The following is a 20829-nucleotide window of genomic DNA, read 5'->3' as shown; positions in this document are numbered from 1 at the left end:
TCCATTATACTGCAGTGCTGTTGACAAGAGCTGAGTCAGAAGGGAGAAAGGACCGACATCCCTGAACCTACATGCCCCAAGCTATTAGCCTTCATATCGAAACTGGGAATTGACCTGCGGCCAATGTTTAAAAGGGATCGCTTAAACAGAGGAGGAGGAGGAGGAGAAAATGAGCACAGCAAATAAGGAGAAAAAGTGTAACAATGGCTACATTCACTCCAAAGTCCTTATTTACCTGAGGTTAAAAAAGGGAGGTTAGGGGATGCTACAGGGAGGAAAAAGGCAAGAGATCACAGGAACATAGGAAGCTGCCATATACTGAGTCAGACCATTGGTCTATCTAGCTCAGCATTGTCTACACAGACTGGCAGCAGCTTCTCCAAGGTTGCAGGCAGGAATGTCTCTCAGCCCTATCTTGGAGACCTTCCTGGGAGGAGGGAGAGTGATGGGATAGCCGAACCACCTGTCCACTCAGAACCGCATTCTGAGTTTAAGGTAAAATTTGTAGCTCATGCTGATGATGTTACATTACTGTTATCGAATGAAAAATGAAATCCCTGTAATACTAAACCTCTTCTGGGAATATGGCAAGATCTCGGGCTCAGAATTAAATGCTGACAAAAGCGTATTTGTTAAAATGGACCCCGGACGCCAGCAACTCTCGTGCCTACCCATCTCTGAATGTAAAAGCGAAGGGGCCCCAGAGTCCAAACTGAGCTGGGTAGATACAGTAAACATTTTGGGGATTGAATATGGGATTAAGGAAAAAGTCGGGGGGGGGGGGGGGATTGGACAGATTGGAAAGAAAAAGTAATGCTTAAAATTACCATGTGGAAAAAATGGAGCCTTGCCATGTACCAGAAAGCGGTTTACATCCGGACTTACCTGATACCCCCGGTGCATAACCTGGCGGTAGTCTATCCTCCCCCGCTCGATCTCCTTCGGAGAGTTGAAAGCCAGATCTTCCGTCTAGTATGGCACACAGCGTCCTTCCCTTTGGCCCGTGCGGTAGCATTTAAGGAGGTTGAGCGGGGAGGCCTAGCCCTACCTGCCCTGCAACCCTATTTTGTAACTGAATTCATGTCCTACAATTTTGGAAACTGGATTTTCGTGAATTTCCATGATATGTCCAACCTCCTGCAAAAAACCTGGGTCTCGCTTTTTGCTCTGCGTTGGCGCAAGTCAGCATGGGGCATAGCATGGTGGGGGAAAGGATCTTTCAATGGCAATATCACACAAGTATTAAAAAGAGAACACCCAGACTACTTGAGAGATTTGTTATTCACACTTAAAAAATGGAAGGTTGAACTGGATCTATTTAAAGAATCCTCCTCAATTAAGCAGCTAAGGAAAACAATTTATGGAGAGATTCTAGAAGTGGGTTTCTTAAAACCTGATTTAGAACGTAAACGCTACAAACACCGCACTTCACAGTACTTGTTGCAACCCGATCACTCTATCGCTCTCTTTAAAGAGAAAAAAGTCCCTTTCCATTTATGGGAAACAAGGTGGCGCTTATACCATCAAGTACTACCACTTGCGGCTAAGCCATGGCTCCCAGAGGACCAGCAGAGTGCCCTAAAATCACCTGCAAACAGAAAGCTAGTGAGCTAGGCAAAACATTCAGGGAAACCCACTCACATTTCTTAAAAGAGTGTGTGGTAGCCAAAAGAGTGTGGCAGGGAGTAAGCAAGCTGTTAGAGTGGCCTGATTTGGAAAAACAGACTTGGGAAGAACTAACCTCGGGTTTGAGCGATAGAACCTCCTTTCGAGGTCCCAGAAAGAAACCTTCAAGGAAACGGGACGGAACGGGTGCCCCCATACTAGGGAATTGGAACGTTCCCTTTCTCGTAATCAGGTTAGTAAACTTGTATGTCATTTATGCAATGCTCGTGCATAGGAATAGGGAGGGAAGACGCGACCAAGAGGTTCACGCAGATGAGACAGTAAATCTCTTCTGGAAAAGTTTGTATGGTTATGTGCAAAAAGACAAGAGTATCTCTTCTAAACAGCAATGGGACAAATTGTGGAAATGGACGTCAGACGTAACCCCCCCAATTACCTGATGTGCCTTGAAATCCCCCACCCCCGAGTTACAGTACTACCTGCATATACTTCATAACTTGTGTGTTTCCAAATTCTTGTGTGTAAATCTTTGTAGATATATCATGTACAAACAACCACTTTGTATATAATTGTGCTTTGGCAACATACTGTATGCTTTGGTAGTTTGTTGGTTCAATAAAAAAATCTTGTCCTATCAAAAAAATAAAAATCTTGTCCTATCTTGGAGATGCTGCCAGGGAGGGAACTTGGAACCTTTTGATGCTCTTCCCAGAGCAGCACCTCCATCCCCTGAGGGGAATAGGGAGGGAGTGCTCACACTTCTAGTCTCCCTTTCATATGCAACCAGGGCAGACCCTGCCTAGCTAAGGGGACAAGTCATGCTGGTGACCACAAGACCAGGAGATCAGTGTGGCTTTCACTTGCCAGTGGTGAGTGATCCCAGCACTCTGGCCAGCAGGACGCCCTGCTGCCCCACACAAATCTCCTCCCCAGAGGTCACATGTCCACTTCCCTAAGAAGGGAACAGCAGGAATCCTCTCTGAGCTGGGGGTGGGGGGCGCTCCCCCTGGCTCTGATCCCTCTCCAGTCCTCAGTGCAGAGGACAGACGGCCCACTACTTTCCCAAGCCCTCTGCCTGTGTGCCAGAAAGGATTCAGGGGATTGGTGGCGGCCACAAATTTTGGCTGGACAGTGAGCTAAAGCATGCATTTGTAGATCCCTGGCTGGGGAACTCGGGGCCAAATATGAAAGGGGATTTTAGCTGCATTTCAACCCTGCCTGCTTCTTTCTTGCACAAATAGGTCGTGCTGGAGGGGGTGCTGGCAATCTAGATTAGGACTGGGGCAGGAGAGGGGTAACATTACTTCTGCCATGGCTCTGATCCGGACACCACCCAGAAACATACTCTTTACAGGAGAGAGATCAAGCAGGCCAAGGGCTAATGAATGATGCCGCCCACACCACCCCTACTAAGTAAAGCTGAACATTCGCCGCCAGTTCAGACTATGAGAAGAGACTCCCTCCCACTGCCTCAATGAGCATCTTCCCAGAAGATTTAAGGGCCGCCATCAAGCTTGATGCAGGGAAAGAGGGCCTGGCTGGTGATGCTCCTTCTTGCCAAACACCCAAGAAGGGACGCGGATGTGAAGGGAGGCCGAGGCAGATGTCTACACAGAGTTATGGGGTGCTTTTAAAAGGTCTGGCAAGCGGGGCGAGAAGTAAGGAGAAATTCCACATTAAGGCAGGGTCTTGGTCCCAGCACGGCCAAACAACATGGAGAGATTGTACTCCTGGGACGACTCAGAGAGGGGCCTGCATCCTGCCTGCAACCTTGGAGACGCTGCCAGGGAGGGAACTTGGAAGCTTCTGCATGCAAGCAGGCAGGTGCTCTTCCCAGAACGGCCCCATCCCCTACGGGGAAGATCTTATAGTGCTCACACGTCTCCCATTCAAATGCAAACCAGGATTGACCCTGGTTAACAAAGGGGACAATTCATGCTTGCAGCCACAAGGCCAGCTCTCCTCTGTTGATGTCAGAACAGAAAGGATAAAGGAAGAGGGTTACAGGCATCCTTTCTCTCCCCTGGAACACAGGAAGCTGCCTCATACCAAGTCAAGCCATTGGTCCAATTAGCTCAGTGCTGTCTCTCCAGTCTGGTGTCTCCAAGATTACAGGCAGCCCTATCTGGAGATCCCAGGGAGGGAACTTGGAACCTTCTCCTGGCAAGCATGTAGATGCTCTTCCCAAAGCGGCTCCACCCCCTGAGGGGAATCTCTTACAGTGCTCACACATGTAGCTTCCCATTCAAATGCAAACCAAGGCAGACCCTGATTAGCAAAGGGAACAACCCGTGCTTGCTACCACAAGACCAGCTCTCCGCACCTGGCAACTTCCTGCCTCTTTGGCAGGAACCCCCACTGTACGTAGTGATCTCTGGGCTAGAAATGAAATTCTCCACTGAGTGTTTCAGTTCTATGAATCCATTTGCAAAGAGGGAAATTTTGAATTCACTTGGCGGTGCAGGGGATGGGGGGGGGGGCAAGCTCTTGGGCCCTTCAGGCCCCCAGCTTTCACACACAAGGAATGGCATGGGAATAAGCCACACTGGAGTCACACATTCCAGGGGCAGGGGAGCAACAGCAGGAGAGAGGGCCTGCCCTCACCTCTTGCCTGTGGGTTTCCCAGAGGCATCTGGAGGGGCACTGTGTGAAACAGGATGCTGGACTAGATGGGCCTCCTTGGGCCTGATCCAGCAGGGCTGCTCTTATGTTCTTATGTTCTAACTGGCATCACTAGTAGATAGGGCTGCCAAGCGAATAAGGGACACAAAGCAGGAGTTTTATGGGAGTCATTAAGAACCTGAGTGCTCTATGTGTTTTTACCACTTCCAGCTTAAACTACAGTATAAGTTACAACAGATGGCTTTTTTGTTTTTGAGAAAGAGAAGCATTGTTAGCCAGTAAAAATAGGTTTCACACATGAGAACTGTCTAGTAGGCATCTCTTGCATGAATTTCAGGATCCTGCAGGATGGCTGTTAATGTCCAGGTTTTTATCAGTGTTCCCAGTATGGGACTGCTGGCAGCCCGAACCCTAAGCCTAGAATCACAAATTACTCTAGGAGGGAGGGAAAGAAGTTGGCGCTCATTAATTACTTCGTTTGTAGCCATGGAAATAACTGGCTTGATCTGAGCCATAGGGTCTTCCCATTGGCTGAAACTAAGGAAAAAAATGGCATCTTGTAAGGGACAATTTTGGGCTGAAATAAGGGACATCCCTGCTAATAAGGGACTGTTGGTAACCTTACCAGTAAACCAGCTATTGAAAGAGGCCATAAGGTGAACGCGTTCCGAAAAACAGGTTTCCCAGAGAGACGCCTTTGGTCATGTCAATGCAGGAGGTTCTCTTACAACTAGTTGAGAAAGCAGCACCGAAGGAAGGTGCTACTTTGAGAGAACAGGCAGGGAGAAAATGAGTTGAGGTTCACACCAGTGCCATGGAGCTTTAGGGAAGGGAGAAATCATGGCCTTACGAAGGCCTGCGTGGACAATCCTCAAGTCCACAGCTTAGGAAGTTGGTTCTCTGCATTCCCATGCAATGATTCACAACCTCCGGCTGCACTTACTTGTCTTACTTGTCTTTACTTACTTGTCTTTACAATGCTAAGCGTTGTGCTTTATCCAGATCAAGAGCGTGCACATTACTAGGCTTAAGAGGTGGCTTTAATGTTTTAATAGTAAGACTTTAGAAAGCCGCTGGGTAAGTGATGTCTCATGCTTGGCTTCCGAGTTGAGAGGGGAAAAAGAAGTTCCAAAGGTAATAAAGAGAAATGCTTTGATTTGGGGCGGGGGGGCTCAGTATCATAGGGAATTCTTGTATTGTAGGGAAAGAACAGACACATCTGTCTCCCATTTTCAGCCAATTTGCAATGATATCCGGAGTACATAGTTATCAAGCAGCAATGGTTAGCCTATTACCAAGGGGACAGACACCTCCTGCCAAAATCTTATGCAAAGTCAGGATCATTTAAGCTTAAGCTTTGGCAACACTTTTTGCCTCGACGTCCCCCAGGCACCCGAGTGAGTTTTGCTGGTGTGCATTCCAAAAGCATCAGTGCCAGCAAACACCATTCAAGTGTTGCTCTCAGCTCCAAGCTAGGCTATGTTATTGTACCACATCACTATCCATGCCAGTCGCAGGCCGTGTGGGGAAACCCGTGTGACGACAGGGTAAGAGCTCCTAGGGGCCACTTGCAAGGAGGAATGACCCCGCCGGTGGGGGGGGGCTGCTTCCACTGGCAACCCCACAGATCACAGGCATCTGCCTTATGGTCCACTGGTCCGTCTAGCTCAGTGATGTCTACACCTGATGTCTCAGTGATGTCTATACCTGGGCTGCACAAGCACAGGCACTCCTGCAGATGCTCGGCTACACCCATCATACCTGACTATGAGCCACTGTGAAGGTGTAGTCCAGAAGCCGCTGGAGAGCTGGCCGTGAAGCCCTGGTCTACACTGACAGCCCTAGAAGCTGCCTTATACTGAGTCAGACACTTGGTCCATCTAGCTCAGTATTGCCTACACTGACTGGCAGCAGCGCTCCATGGTTTCAGGCAGGAGTCTTCCCCAGCCCTACCAGGGATTGAACCTGGGACCTTCTGCATGCAAAGCAGATGCTCTACCACTGAGCTACAGGCCCCATTCCCTAAGAGGAAGCTCTTACAGCAATCAGCACTTGGGGGTAATCACCCATTCAAATGCAAACCAAGGTAGACCCTGCTTAGCAAAGGGGACAATTCAGGCGTCTTGTTGCAAGACTGGCTCTCCACTCCAGCTCATAGGATGCAACTCTTAACTCCTCCTTGCTATAGTCTTCAAAGAGCTCTAGGCAACATGGTCGCCATCTTCCAGCTCCTTCCAAGCCCACTACAAGTTCTAGGGCAACTCTTAGATCGAGGAGGACCAGATGATATTTGGTACATTCAACACATGGAACTTCATGGTCTGAAAAAAATCTCCTGTGATGAAGGTGGTAAGTGGCCCCACTGACAGAAAACAAAGGATTCATTGATCTAGACCAGGGGTTCTCAATGTTGGGTCCCCAGATGTTGTTGTACCAACTCCCATAATCCCCAACCAAAGGCCACTGGGGCTGGGGATTATGGGAGTTGAAGTCCAAAAACATCTGGGGACCCAACGTTAAGAATCCCTGATCTAGATAAGGCTGCTCAACTGCGGCCCTCCTGCAGATGTTGGCCTACAACTCCCATAATTTCTGACTATTGGCCACTATGGCTGGGGATTATGGGAATTGTAGTCCAAAAACAGCTGGGGGGGCCAAAGTTGAGGAGGCCTGATCTAGAACAAGGCTAGATCATCTTCGGCCCTCCAGCTGGTTTTGGACTACAACTCCTATAATCCACAGCAACAGCACTCAATAGCCAGGGATTATGGGAACTGTAGGCCAACATCTACAGGAGGGCCGAAGTTGAGCAGCCCTGATGCAGAAGGTGCGCGGCCAGTGTGTGGGGAACACCTAGCAAAGAAGGTTACCTCTTCACCAGGGAACGGCGGAAGGGATTCGTTGGGCATTGTGGCACAAGTTCCTTTGGATTCGTCCTCGGCCGCTTTCTCTTTGTCTTCCTTCCTTTTATGGAGTCTCCGCTGCTCTTCGTCCTCCTGGAAATGAGTGGAACGTTAAAGCCTCCGTTGTGCTATCGGCATCATATATTCCGTTACAAGTTCTGTGTGGCAGACCGTTCCGTTTATTGCCGTCTGAGACAGCCTTCAGCCTTTTGACTCAAAGGCGGCAAACAAAGACACCAGATGTCTCTGGGGAGCCCACAGGCAAGAGGTGAGGGCATGCCCCCTCTCCTGCTGCTGTTGCTCCCCTGCAACTGGGATTCGGAGTCATTCTGTCTCTTGAGGCTGGAGGTGGCCTAGAGCCCTCAGACTAGCAGCCATTGATAAGACCTCTCCTCCTCGAATTTGCCTAAGCTCCTTTTAAAGCCATCCAAGCTAGTAGCCCTCACCACATCCCAGGGCAGGGATTTCTCTCTGTCCACTCATAGCAACGTAGGAAGCTGCCGTACACTGAGTCAGACCATTGGTCTATCTAGCTCAGTATTATCTTCACAGTCTGGCAGCAGCTTCTTCAAGGCTGTAGGCAGGGATCTCTCTCAGCTCTATCTTGGAGATGCTGCCAGGGAGGGAACCTTCTGCTCTTCCCAGAGCGGCTCCATCCCCTGAGGGGAATCTCTTACAGTCCTCACACTTCTAGTCTCCCTTTCATATGCAACCAGGATGGGCCCTGCTTAGCTAAGGGGACAAGTCATGCTTGCGACCACAAGACCAGATCTCCTCTCCCTAGACCAGCTCTCCTCTCTCTGTGCATAATTTTATAAATCTCTACCATGCCTCCCAACAGTCACCTCTTTCCCAAACTACAAACACTATGTTCCTATGGAGCCTATGTTCCTACGGACATCCTATCTTTGGGATATCTCAAAACAAAAGTTTACTAGAGCCCCAGGGGAAGGGGTTGGTTGTGTCCCATCAACTGGTGCCAGAAATGCTCCATTCTCTTAGAGCTTTTACATGTGCTTACAAAACCTCGGCACTGAGCAACACCAGTTCCATGTGGCATCTGAGGATGGTCCTGCTTCAAATATGCCACAAGCAAAAACTCACAATAAGCAGGCAAGGCAAAGCGGTCAGGCCCCGCCACAGGCTACATGTCAAGCGACACACGAGGCACACACGGAGTGCAGCAGATTTTGCGGCATGAAGCGTGTAGAAGATGACATTTCAGCCAACTATGAATCCATTCTTTCACATCTCCATACAAGCCACGCTGAAGCAAATCAGCAGTTCAGTGAGCCGAGAGCTCGTGAGTCAAGCCACAGACGACAGGCCAAGCCAAACATGGATACTCTCACACAGAGCTGCTCTTATAATAGTGAGCATGAATGGGCCCCTTTGCTAAGTAGGATTCATCTTGGTTTGTATTTGGATGGGGGACTGCACATGAGCGCTGTCTGCTGGAAGATATTCGCCCCTAGGGGATGGGGTCATAGCTCAGCTAGAGCATCTGTTTGTATACAGAAGGTGTCCCAGGTTAATCCCTGGCGGCATCTCCAGGCAGATCTGGGAGAAACTCTGACCTGAAACCCTGGACAGTTGCTGCCAGTCAGTGTAGACAATACTAAGCTAGATGGTTTGACTCAGTGGACAGCAGCTTTCTAGGGGATGGGGCCATAACTCAGTGGCAGAACATCTGCTTTGCATGCAGAAGGTTCACTCCCTGGTAGCATCTCCAGGTAGGCTGGGAGAGAGACTCCTGCCTGGAACCTGCCGCTGCCAGTCAGTGTAGATAATGCTGAGCTAGATGGGCCAGTGGTCTGACCGGGAGCCTCCTATGTTTTAGATGGAGGGTCCATCTGGTGGCAGTGAGCACAGGTGGTCCCCTTTGCTAAGCAAACTTGTATTTGGAGGGGTGACTACACATGAGTGCTGCCTACTGAACGATATTCCCCCTCAGGGGATGGGGCCTTAGCTCAGTGGCAGAGCATCTCCTTGCATGCAGAAGGACCCAAGTTCCCTCCCTGGCAGCATCTCTAGGTAGGGCTGGGAGAGACTCCTGCCTGCAACCATGGAGAAGCTGCTGCCAGTCTGGGTAGACAATCCTGAGCTCGATGGACCAAGGGTCTGACTCGGTAGGAGGCAGCTTCCTATGTAAGTTCCCTCCCTGGTGGCATCTCCAGATAGGGCTGAGAGAGACTCCTGCCCCGTCTATGGCAGCTTCCTATATACCACTCCCTCCCTCCCAACACCATTCTCAGGGCACACCACACACTAACCTGCTTACAGCAGGAATCACCTTCAACATATAAAACCTTTGAAAAGCATTCAGGCCACTCATCCCTGCACGCCAACCTCATCTCCAACAACCATTACGCTTCAGCAAAGTCAGACGAGCTCAGCTACTAACCCCGCAGAGGTAGCCGGCTCACCTGATCTTTCTTCTTGAGCTCTTCCACCTGCCGGAGTTGCTCCGAGGTCAGGACCATCTCCATCCACTGCATGTCCCTCATCAGCAGGCGCTGGGACTCCAGGAACTGGTCGTTGGCCCTTTGCCAGGTGTGCTTCAGCTGGTTGTGCTGCTGATGCTCTTGCTCTAGCAGATGGCAGACTAGGCGGAAAGCAGAGGGCGACCATGAATCGGAGTCTTATGCTCCCAGATTCCAAACACTGTATTCCAAGGGTAACAGAATCAGACATGTTGCCACTTTTTCCTGTGACTGCAACCATAAGTAAGTTTTCAAGTTGATGTTATATATACCCACGGGCTAGAGAACACATCCTAATATGTGGTGATTCTCTTTACCTAGCAGGGGGAGCATAAGTGGCCCTATCCACCCCCAGCACAGTACCTCCAGTGACTGTTGCTAGTGTCTATCTTATGTTTCTTTTTAGATTGTGAGCCCTTTGGGGACAGGGATCCATCTTATTTATTTGTTATTTCTCTGTGTAAACTGCCCTGAGCCATTTTTGGAAGAGCGGTATGGAAATCAAATAAATAATTAATAATAATATAAGGCCACATTCTAACAAAACCCTTAAATATTATAGATCATGTCCGAAATGTGCAAAACATGTTTGTTTTTTAAGATGACCCAAAGTTCTGATTCCGTTACCAATACGTTTTGCACATTTCAGACGTGGTCTGTAATATTTTAAGAGTTTTGTAAAAATATAGCCTTTAGTAGAATATGCCCCTATGTTGATTGTTCTGGATAACCACAGCCGTTCTGGCTGAGACATGAATGGATGTAGTTGGCACACCAGTTTTTTAAATTTAATCTGGAGTGCTTCACTAAATTGGAAAATGAGGGATTCAATACAAACTGTTCTAACGCAAACTATTCGAAATTCAAAATGCTTCAATGTTGATCCTGTAGTTGAGCCAGTTTCAATACTGCTATTTTATCAACCATTTCTATTAACTATTGGGGGCTCTTTTTTGTTCATTTGACCCCAAAGTGGTGTAGAAATGCACAAAAAATAAGTACAATTCAAGACTAAGCCAGTCCTGTCGGCAGCTCATCCATCTTTCTGGGAGATGCAATGATTATCACATGTCTGCTTACAGAGAGTAGGTGGAGCATTCTGTGGACAGCCAAAAATCCTGTGGATCACCTCAAACCTCTGGCCATTCCTCCCCGCCCCACTTGCATTTTCTCTTTAACACAAGCAGCAGTCCATACCTTCATGAAGTTCTTTCCTCAGCTTCTCTGCATCTTCTTGCAGAACGGATTTCTGGGTGTTCAAAACAGCCACGTACATTTCCAGGTCAGTCCTACAGGATTTCTCTGCTTCCAAATAGTGATTCAGCTCTTTAACCTGGAAAGCACATGTGTATATATGACAGAGAGCAGAGAAAGGCTGCGGTTAAGGCACATATTTGTTCCTGGCTGCTGAGAGACGGAGGTTTGTATCTGCTTGATGAACTGAAGTACATTTCTAAGCATGACAAATTCCAGTCAGTCGGCCAAGTTCTATCTACCATCACAGATCACTGCATGTTGTTATGGTGGCTTGCACATTAAAACCACTTGAAGATTTAACAGCCCATAATGGTAAATTCCAAGCAGCTCTTTTATTTTACTTACCATTAATGCTCGACACAGACACACACACTGCTCTCTAACCATTTCACATTAACAAGCCACTGGAACAGTATCATATCACTATCAGTACAATATAGATCCTGATATGATAAAAATTCACCAGCTCTGTTACACTAATCAACACAAGGGAGAAGGTGGCTCCAAAAAAGGGAACCACAAACAGGAAGCTCAATTTAAAAAAACTACAGGTTGCTTACCTGTCCTTTTACACCAATGGGCTTTGCGCCTGCACAGAGACCTCGTCGGAACCTCACAAGCTCAATTCTCCTGCTTTGGGCAGGAACCCCGCCCCCAGCGCCATATGCAGCTGAGCCTCTCCTCATCCCCTCAGTCACCGAGTCTGCCTTCAGCAGACCCCAGCGGGGAGGATGGGAGGGCATGTAAAAGGACAGATGGCCACTAGAAGAACCAAAATTACAGGTAAGCAACCAGTAGTTCTTTGACATGGTCTCTGCGTTTTACACCAATGGGCGCATAACAAGCTGCCACCCAAGGAGGAGGGAAGTACCTGAACATGAACAGACCGCAGATTTAGGTGGATCTGAAAAACAGAGTTTATTTGAAACTAGAGCAATTCAATTGAAAATAGACTGCAGAACAGCTCTGACAAACGCAGCATCTCTATGTGACCTGGCATCAATAGCATAGTGTTGTATTAATGAGTGGGGCGACCAGACAGATAGTAGCAACTTGACAGATAGCCTCTAACGGAACTGAATGGTCAAAAGCGACGGATGCTGCCATAGTCAATAGAGGAGTATGCCCCGATAGTCAGGCAACTGCCTACCAGCCAACTTGTAACAGAGGTCAATGGTGGAGACAATCCACCTGGACAAAGATTGCGACGAAACTTGTAGACCTCGACGAGGCCCTTCATATGAAACAAACAGAGAAGGAGCCTTTCTCCACGCCGCTGACCTCTAACATAGAACGCCAGGGCCCGCCTGACATCTAGATGATGTAACCTGCGCTCCGCAGAACACGATGGATCTTGAAATAACACTATAGATGATCTGCAAATCAATTTCAGGAAATCACAGCTGCCACCAGTCAGAAGGATTCCGTTTTTGGGACTTGTTTTAAATACTTCCCTGGAAGAGGTTTTTCTGTCAAAAGATTGAATAAGGTCTGATGTGAAGCTGGTGACCGCCTTTGTGGCAGGAGGACCACAAGCAGTCAGGTCCGTACAGCGCCTCCTGGGCCATGTGGCGGCAACAACGTACGTACTACCACATGCACGTCTCGGGATGTGTGTCCTTCAGAGGTGGGATCTCGATTTGTTCAATCCTCTTTGGGAGTCGGAGAATGCCCTGCTCCACCCCACTCCGCGTGTGTGTGAAAATGCGACTTGGTGGGTCAACAATGTATTGGTTGAGTTCCCTGAGGTCCAATATAGGACGTAGGCTCCCATCCGGCTTTGGAACTATAAAGTAATGGGAATAGAACCTGGGTGTATTCACATTGGTGACCTTCTCTATTGCATCCTTCAAGAGGAGGGAAGAGACCTCCTCCTCTAGAACGGGGGTTGATTGTGTCGTAACTACTCTTGATGGGGGAGGTGTCTGGGCAAACTCCAAAGAATAACCTATGCGTATAATGGTAAGGACCCATTGGTCCACTGTCACTTCGTCCCAGGCTGCGGAAAATGGGGCGAGGCGAGTCCGAAGCCCCACCCATCATTGTTTCTTTTGAAAGATGGATTGCCACTGTTTTTGGAAGGTAGGCTTATTTGCCTGGAATCCAGACTTGTAGCGAGGCTGGAATCTGTTAGAGTAAAAGGAATGCTCCAACGAAGCTTGCTGCACAGCACCTTTAGACTGAGGGTACGAAGACCATCTTGACTGTTTCTGTGGTCTACTGGTATTGGATGAGTTGGACATAGATTTTGCTGTGTTCTGCAGCTTTTGCAACTTTTGCAAAGTCTCATAGGAACATAGGAAGCTGCCGTATACTGAGTCAGACCCTTGGTCCATCTAGCTCAGTATTGTCTTCACAGACTGGCAGCGGCTTCTCCAAGGTTGCAGGCAGGAGTCTCTCTCAGCCCTATCTTGGAGAAGCCAGGGAGGGAACTTGAAACCTTCTGCTCTTCCCAGAGCGGCTCCATCCCCTGAGGGGAATATCTTGCAGTGCTCACACTTCTAGTCTCCCTTTCATATGCAACCAGGGCAGACCCAGCTTAGCTAAGCGGCCAAGTCATGCTTGCTGCCACAAGACTAGCTCTCCTCTCCTCTCATCAGTTTGTTCTGCAAAGAGAGCTTTGCCCTCAAAAGGCAAGGTCCTCAATTCTAGATCCGGCCTCATAAGTCAAGCCAGAGGACTGCAGCCGCATGTGCCGCCTGATAGCAACGGAGGTGGCCATCACCTTTGCTGCGCACTCAACTGAGTGTCGTGCAGAGTATTTTGTTTTGCTACCTGAAATGCCTCCCTTAGGAAAACCTTAGCAGGATCTCGCTTATCTTGGAGCAAGAGGTCCAAGAAAGGCGCCACCTTCTCCCACAAGAAATGATTATACCTGGTATTATAGGCCTGATAATTTGAGACCCTCAGATGTAAAGCAGATGCTGAGTAAAGCTGTCTCTTAAAGGAGTCCAATTTCCAACCCTCATTGTCCCCAGGGTTGACCTGACTGTGACCTTTCGACTTGCTGAGAGAAGCCTCCACAACAATGGAGTTTTGTGTTGGGTGGTTTTTTAAGAAAGCCGTGACGTCGTCTTGCATCTGAACCCTATTAAAATCTTCTAGCCTCCTGTTGGGTTGTGACAGTGTTGATGGCTTCTTCCAATGGCTACACATAACGTCCAGGAGAGCCATACCAAGGGGCAAAGGAAGTCGGCACCCTGGCTTCTGCATCAATCAGTCTGAATAATGGGTCCAATTCCCGGTTTTGTTGCATATCTAGGTTTACTCCCAAAGCCGAGGGCATGCGCGCCACATAGGCCAAATACTGCTTCAGATCCTCTGAAGGCGATATCAGCTTGGAATCCAAAGCATTATCCAATGGGGATGAACCCAAGGACATGAGGTCCGAATATGGAGATCCGAGGGTGCCCTCTCTCGCTCTGTATCTGGAGACTCCATAGGCACAGTATTTGTTTCCAGACGAACTATAGGCTCTTCTTGTGGGGAATCCACTGGTGTCAGTACAGAGATGGTGTGTGTTGGTATGGGCAAGGGCTGCACCGGTACCTCCTCCACTGGGTCTTAGACAGAGGCGAGTGCCCACAGAGACATTCCTGCCAGTTGCATAACGGTGAACAGGACCAAGGCCTGCAATGGGAGTAAGAAGGACTCGAATGACGATAGACTTGTCTATCTCTTTGTTCCCAGTCATACGAACCCTCTCAGTACTGAGGCTCGTAACGGGACCTCCTGAGCTTCCTCATGACACCACTCCCCGTGAAAGGGGGAGGTCAGTTGAGCAGAGTACATTGATCCCTTAGGTGAGGTCTGATATCAGCCACCATAAGACTGGCCATATCTGTCCCAATCTCCCCCCGTTTGCGTTCCCATGAGCGCTCTCCAATGCCCCAATGCTGCCCTCGATCCCTAGGGGGAGCTTGACCAATACGTCTCATTGGCAGTGAACGCCTCCTAGGGAGCCAGGTTGAGTGGGCATTTGGTATATAGCCTTCATAGTCCGACAGGCAACAACCTGGTTCGTCGTCCCTTTCTTGTTCGGAAGACAGCTGCCAGGTCCGGCGGTATGGAGAAGCTCGGTCCATGGACGTAATTTCTATGAGGCGATGAGACCTTGTCCTTAAGTACCAAGGGCACAGTATCAGGGATTGGAGTGGTCCGAGGTGCAGGCTGAGTCTCTTCCTTGTTGGAGGAGTCAACCTTAGGCTTCTTTTTCTTTGGTTCCTCTGATGGAGTGACCTGCAAGGGCGGCTGCTTCTTCAGAATGGGAGGCAGATGTTGACCCACAAGCAGAGCTGTGGCTTGGGCCACCTTCTTCTTTTTGAGGATCAGCGGAGCCGCTACAGCCTGCACCGATCCCAATGGAGTAGGTGGTGGCAAAGGCAACGATGCCGGCATGACAGAGGGAACCAAACCCCTAGTCCATCCAGCTAGCCCAGAGGCTGGTACGGAGGGCAGGACCGAGGCCGTATCAGTTTGCGCAAAGACCGGAGGAGTGGAGTCTGATCAAGCTGTTGAATCTGACACAGCCATTTTCAAGGAGTGTTTCAAAGACAAAGCCTCCAATGACTGGAGAACTAATTCCCAAAGGGCAGCGTGCAGACAGGAAACCCGATTTTTTCAAGCCTGCTTTGTGAATTTTTGGAAAAGTGAGCAGGTCGTGACAACATGGAATTCCCCCAAACAGAGCAGACCCTCTGTAGGAGTGACAAGGAAAGCGATCTTAGATCCGCAGCAGACACACCTTTTAAAGTTTGTTGTGAGAGCATAGAAAGCGCAGGGGCCTCCAAAACTCCGTCCCATCCAGGAGCGGAGTGTCAACACAAGAAAAGCAGGGGGGGGGCACAGAAATTTTTAAAAACACCAAGAAAAACCACAACTGTGCAAAGAAATAACAAAGAACAAAACAAGGCGCGAAAGAGAAATTAGCAGGAGAAACAACTAAGAGGAAAACTTTCCTTTCTACTCGTTGCTGAGCCAGCAATTCCACAACATCTACTGAAGACTGAGGGGATGAAGAAAGGTGCAACCGCATAGAGCGGCTGGGGGAAGGGTTCCTGCCAAAAGCAGCAGATTGAGCTTGTTAGGTTCCAACTTCGCACAAGCGCAAAGCCCACTGGTGTAAAAGGCAGAGACCACGTCGAAGAACCAGCATGCAAACAAACATATAGAAAGAAGTCTGTATCGGTATGACACAACAAACAGCTGCAAGTATTAATAGCCGCCAAGACATACATGCAACAAATTTTAGAGATAGCAACTTGTTGTGGTACTTTATCAAACATATAAGAATTTTTATGGAAGTGGACGAATTCAGAAGTACCCAGACATATAGGACTTTTGAAACATAAGGCGACCTGCAATTCTGCTTTGCTGGAGGAGAAATCTGTTCCAGTAAAAGATGCTTCAGCAATCCTATGTGTTTGTGTATTGAGTTTGGCCATTTACATAAACATTCTTATATATAGTATTGAAACTATAGAAAGTCACATAAACTGCTCAATTCTCTAGCAAAATATTTGTTTCCTATATCAAGAAAGGTGTCCCCGATATATGTGCCGCCTCCTTGCAAGCAGTTAAAATTCTGGCTCACCCACCTTGGACGCCTCCAGCTCCTTGATCCTTTCTGCCGCCTCGGTCAGCTTCTCCTTCAGGGTCGCAATCTCCTTCTCCATGGGCATCACAACAGAACGAAGCTTCTCCGAGTCTTCTTGGGCCTGGAGTCACAGTTAAATGATGCAAGGAAACAAACACTCATCTGAGTTCCTTTCTTGGAAATGGAATGGAATGGAAATGCAGCCTCAGACTTTAACACAGTGGATCCTCCATTCACACTGGACGCTGGTCAGACTCTTCGTCCCAGTGGAGGGAGAGCACCACCTAATGAGACCCAACATTGCCCTGCGGCTGCACAACTAGTCCACCAATGTTGGCCATTGGCACCATATTTTCCCAAATAGAATACGACTTTGAGTTTAAGTTGACCCCTTGAACAAAGCGAGGCTAAGTAGGTTATACTGTATTTACCCAAAAGGAAGGGGTAAATTTAAGATGACCCCCTGGTTTTTAACAGCAAAGAACTTGGAATAAACCTAGTCTTTGATTCAGGTAAACACTCAAGGGACAAATGCTCATAGTAATTTTTGGCAACGCTCACTCACCTAGAGAGGGAGAAGAGGTGATATCATTGTTGCACTGATAGTGTGTTATCTGTGTGTTATCTGTGTTATCACTACTACTACTACGAATATTTATATACCGCTCTTCAATCGAAGTTCTCAAAGCGGTTTACACAGAAAAATAAAATAATACATAAATAAGATGGTCCCCTGTCCCCAAAGGGCTCACAATCTGAAAAGAAATGTACGGCAGATACCAGAAACAGCCACTGAAAGGATATTGTGCTGGGGCTGGATAGGGTCAGTTGCTTCCCCCTGCTAAATATAAGAATCACCACTTTGAAAGGTGTCTGTGTTCAGTTAACAGGGGTTAAATCACCCCTTCTTTACCCCTGCCCCCAAACGATAAGGGTCAAATTGCAGTCACTGTTGGAGCCGAGGAAAGGGTTAGGATAACAACAAAGAAATGCCTGTCCTCTCTCCATCAAGTAATCTTTGGAGGACATGCCTGCCAATGGCCAATTCCATGCCTCTGACAAGATCGATAAAACTGTATCTGATTTTAAGACTTTTAAATGCTTTTAAGGCACCACTGCAAATGTGGCTACCGTAGGCCCGACAGGCTGGACAAGAAAAGCATGACGAGACACTCAAAGCGGAAGGTCTTGCAAGGCTATCACCTCTTTTCCATCTCTAGGGGTGCCCTAACCCTTGTCATAAATCACCAGCAGCTTTCGTTCTCCCAGATGGCACCATCCTCCCCCAGCTGCCTCAGGCACCAACCATGATCTCTCTCTGCAAATGAAAGGCCAGCTTGCCCCTCAGTGGCAGTTCGCGCCTTGAGCAGCCCCATCATATGTTTCGGAGGAACCCCAGGTCTCCTGGAACAGTGTTGGGGAGCCACATTGGCATAAGCTTGGCTTAGAAGCTGCAGCCATGCGCGCTCTCAGCGGCCAAGGGGGAGTCCCTCTCCATTTCTAGCAAGTCAAAGGGTTGGGCAGGCCATGATCTGCAATCCCAGACTGCAGGGAGCACTAAGAGCAGGTTCCCGGGGGAGACGCTGTGGCAAACTACCATTTGGCAACGTGCAGAGTCCTATATCAGGTCAGGCACGCCAGGGCAGGAGAAAGTGGGTTGGAAGGCAGAGCATTCCTGATCCAGAGGAAGCTGCCCTCTACTGAGTCAAGTCATCTAGCTCCATATTGTCTACTCTGACCGGCAGCAGCCCACCAGGTTTTCAGGCAGGGGTCTGTGGCCGTAGCTCGAGCGAAGAGCATCTGCTTTGCATGAAGAAGGTCCCAGGTTCAGTCCTGGCATAGGAACATAGGAAGCTGCCATCTACTGAGTCAGACCCTCGGTCTATCTAGCTCAGTATTGTCTTCACAGCCTGGCAGCGGCTTCTCCAAGCTTGCAGGCAGGATTCTCTCTCTGCCCTCTCTTGGAAATGCTGCCAGGGAGGGAACTTGGGACCTTCTGTTCTCCCCAGAGCGGCCCCATCCCCTAAGGGGGAATATCTTCCAGTGCAAACACTTCTAGTCTCCCATTCATATGCAACCAGGGCAGACCTACATGTTTTTATATTTCCTTCCTTGCCAGTTAAGTCTTACCAAGCCAACACGGCCAGTATCTAGCAATAGCAATAGCAATAGCACTTACATTTATATACCGCTCTATAGCCGGAGCTCTCTAAGCGGTTTACAATTATTTAGCATATTGCCCCCAACATTCTGGGTACATATTGCCCCCAACATTCTGGTAGTGACATTTAGGAAGTGTCAGGAACACAACTGTGTACAGTAGCCAGAACGGCACTACTGCCAGAACGGGGCCGAGGGACGGAGGGGAGAGAGAATAGCTTTGGCTCAGTGAAGTCCCATTTTTACTGACTTTTAAGGTCGACGACGCATTCCGAGAAATGGCTTCCAGCCCCCTAAATGCTCCAATCAATGCCGCCATGTTTTGTCCAGAGAGCAGGCTAAAGCCAGCAACTTCTTGCTGCGTCCAAGAACGACACGCGCTTGGCTCTAACCGCACTTGGTACAAAATTAGACAGGCGGTTTAAGTGTCAGGCTCCAAAAGCAAGTCTTCGCGCAAAGCACCGATTCCCAGAAGCCAAAAATATAGAACTGCCGTAATACATACGCTACTGGCTCTGGCTTCAGGAGCTTACATAAACTGTGCATCGTCTGGATAAAATTGATCTTTTTTTTTTTTTTTAAACCTAGGCTGAGATTCAGTGAGCGGCCCAGACTTGCCCAAAGTGCTTCACAGCTGCATGGGATTTGAACCCAAGTCTCCCTGATCGCTGACCACATACTACATGAGAACCTGGTGCCCTAGGAAGAGTCCTATTAGTGTGGCAGGTGGGACGGGAGATGCGGAAAGAGGGTTGCATCACTGCAGGGGAAAGGGTACGATCCGAGTAGACACAATCTATTTCTAATTTAGATCTCAGGAACATAGGAAGCTGCTTTACACCAAGCCAGAACAAGGGTCCTTCTAGCTCAGTATCGTCTACAATGACTGGCAGCGGCTTTCTCCAAGGTTTCAGGCAGGAGTCTGTTCCATCCCTCTCTGGAAATGCTTCCAGGGGTTGAACCCGAGATCTTCTGCTTGCATAGCAGATGCTCCTATGGTGGACAGCACCATCGCCTAGGAAGCTACTGTCCACTGAGTCAGACCCTTGGTCCACCCAGTTCAGTCGTGTCTGCTCTGACCGGCAACAGCTCTCCAGGGATTCAGACAAGGTTTCCCCCAGTCCTAACTGGAGGTGCAGCTGGAGATTTAGTCTGGGATCTTCTGCACACCAAGGAGATGCTCTTGCTACTGAGCAATGGCCCCAACCCCAAATCAGGGGTGGGGGAGTTTAGAGGGTGACCAAAGGATAGGGTGAGACTCCAGCTCCTCAACTAAAAGGACAGGTCTGTGTCGCAAACCTAGATATTGAGGGAGGAGCACAGCCCAGAAAACAAAAGGAGGAGAGAGGAACTGGAAGGATGCCATTTTCAGCCTTCAAACCCACTCTGTGTCAAATACAGGACACACCATAACCAAAGATAGGACAGATTCTCAACACTGTACAGGAGAACCTCGTTATTTGGGGTTCCATGTCTCTATGGGGATATGCCCATTAGACACCCATTTCCAGTATCCACGGGCATGGAAGGGTTAAAACCTACGAATCCACAGTTCCTAGAGAGACAGAAGTGACCACAGAGATCACTTCCACCTGTCAATTTGTCTAAGAGCACCATTTTGTGGCTCCTTCCGGGCGGGGGGGATGGGACTTTTCCCTGTGGTTTTTTGTGGCTGGGGGGCATTTTTGGAGGACATTCCTGAGCCCATAGGGGGATTCCTGGAAATACACAGACCCCACAGAGCACACCACAGTAGGATTTTCACGGGTTTTCAGCCTTTTTTGCCATTTTGCTCCACCCTGGAACCTAACCGCCCCTTTCCCAAAGCCATAATGCCTCGTTACATGCAGAAGTAGGTGAGGAACAGAACCCCCGCGAGGAACAAGGTTCCCCTGAAATTTAAGCACTTTCGTTCCTCCGGAAGAAGACAGAGTACAGTGATAAGACTCCCAAACAAATAGTCGACAGCGCTATGCCATGTGAGGATGTGCTTTGGCCTACCTTCTTCATTTCGTTTTCCAGGTTTTCCTCTTCTTGGCCTTCAGAAAGCCGCCTCCTCAGCTCCACGATTTCCCTTTCCACGTTCTCCCGGTATTGGTTCCACTGAGCCCGCTCTTGCTCCAGCCTGTGATGAAACTGGAGTTCATATTCGCGGACAGTTTCTGTTTGAACAACAACCAAG

The 20829-nt window shown here is 48.7% G+C and overlaps 1 protein-coding gene and 1 non-coding gene across 2 annotated transcripts in view; both read right to left on the bottom strand.

Annotated features, from left to right (window-relative positions):
• RABEP1 (rabaptin, RAB GTPase binding effector protein 1) overlaps positions 1–20829 on the bottom strand; it is an 87234-nt gene that overhangs the window by 27826 nt on the left and 38579 nt on the right. Inside the window, exons 4-8 of the mRNA XM_053274973.1 lie at positions 20649–20809; positions 16489–16608; positions 10832–10967; positions 9578–9756; positions 7119–7244 (exon numbers count right to left, since the gene is read on the bottom strand). Coding sequence (XP_053130948.1) covers positions 7119–7244; positions 9578–9756; positions 10832–10967; positions 16489–16608; positions 20649–20809 — 722 coding nt within the window. The remainder of the gene's footprint in view (positions 1–7118; positions 7245–9577; positions 9757–10831; positions 10968–16488; positions 16609–20648; positions 20810–20829) is intronic.
• Positions 6193–6264, bottom strand: TRNAA-UGC (transfer RNA alanine (anticodon UGC)). The gene has a single exon. It is a non-coding gene; the product is annotated as a tRNA-Ala (tRNA).

This window comes from Hemicordylus capensis, chromosome 12 (genome assembly GCF_027244095.1).
Source record: "Hemicordylus capensis ecotype Gifberg chromosome 12, rHemCap1.1.pri, whole genome shotgun sequence".
NCBI classification, from domain to species: domain Eukaryota; kingdom Metazoa; phylum Chordata; class Lepidosauria; order Squamata; family Cordylidae; genus Hemicordylus; species Hemicordylus capensis.
This window is presented reverse-complemented; position numbering and strand designations above follow the sequence as displayed.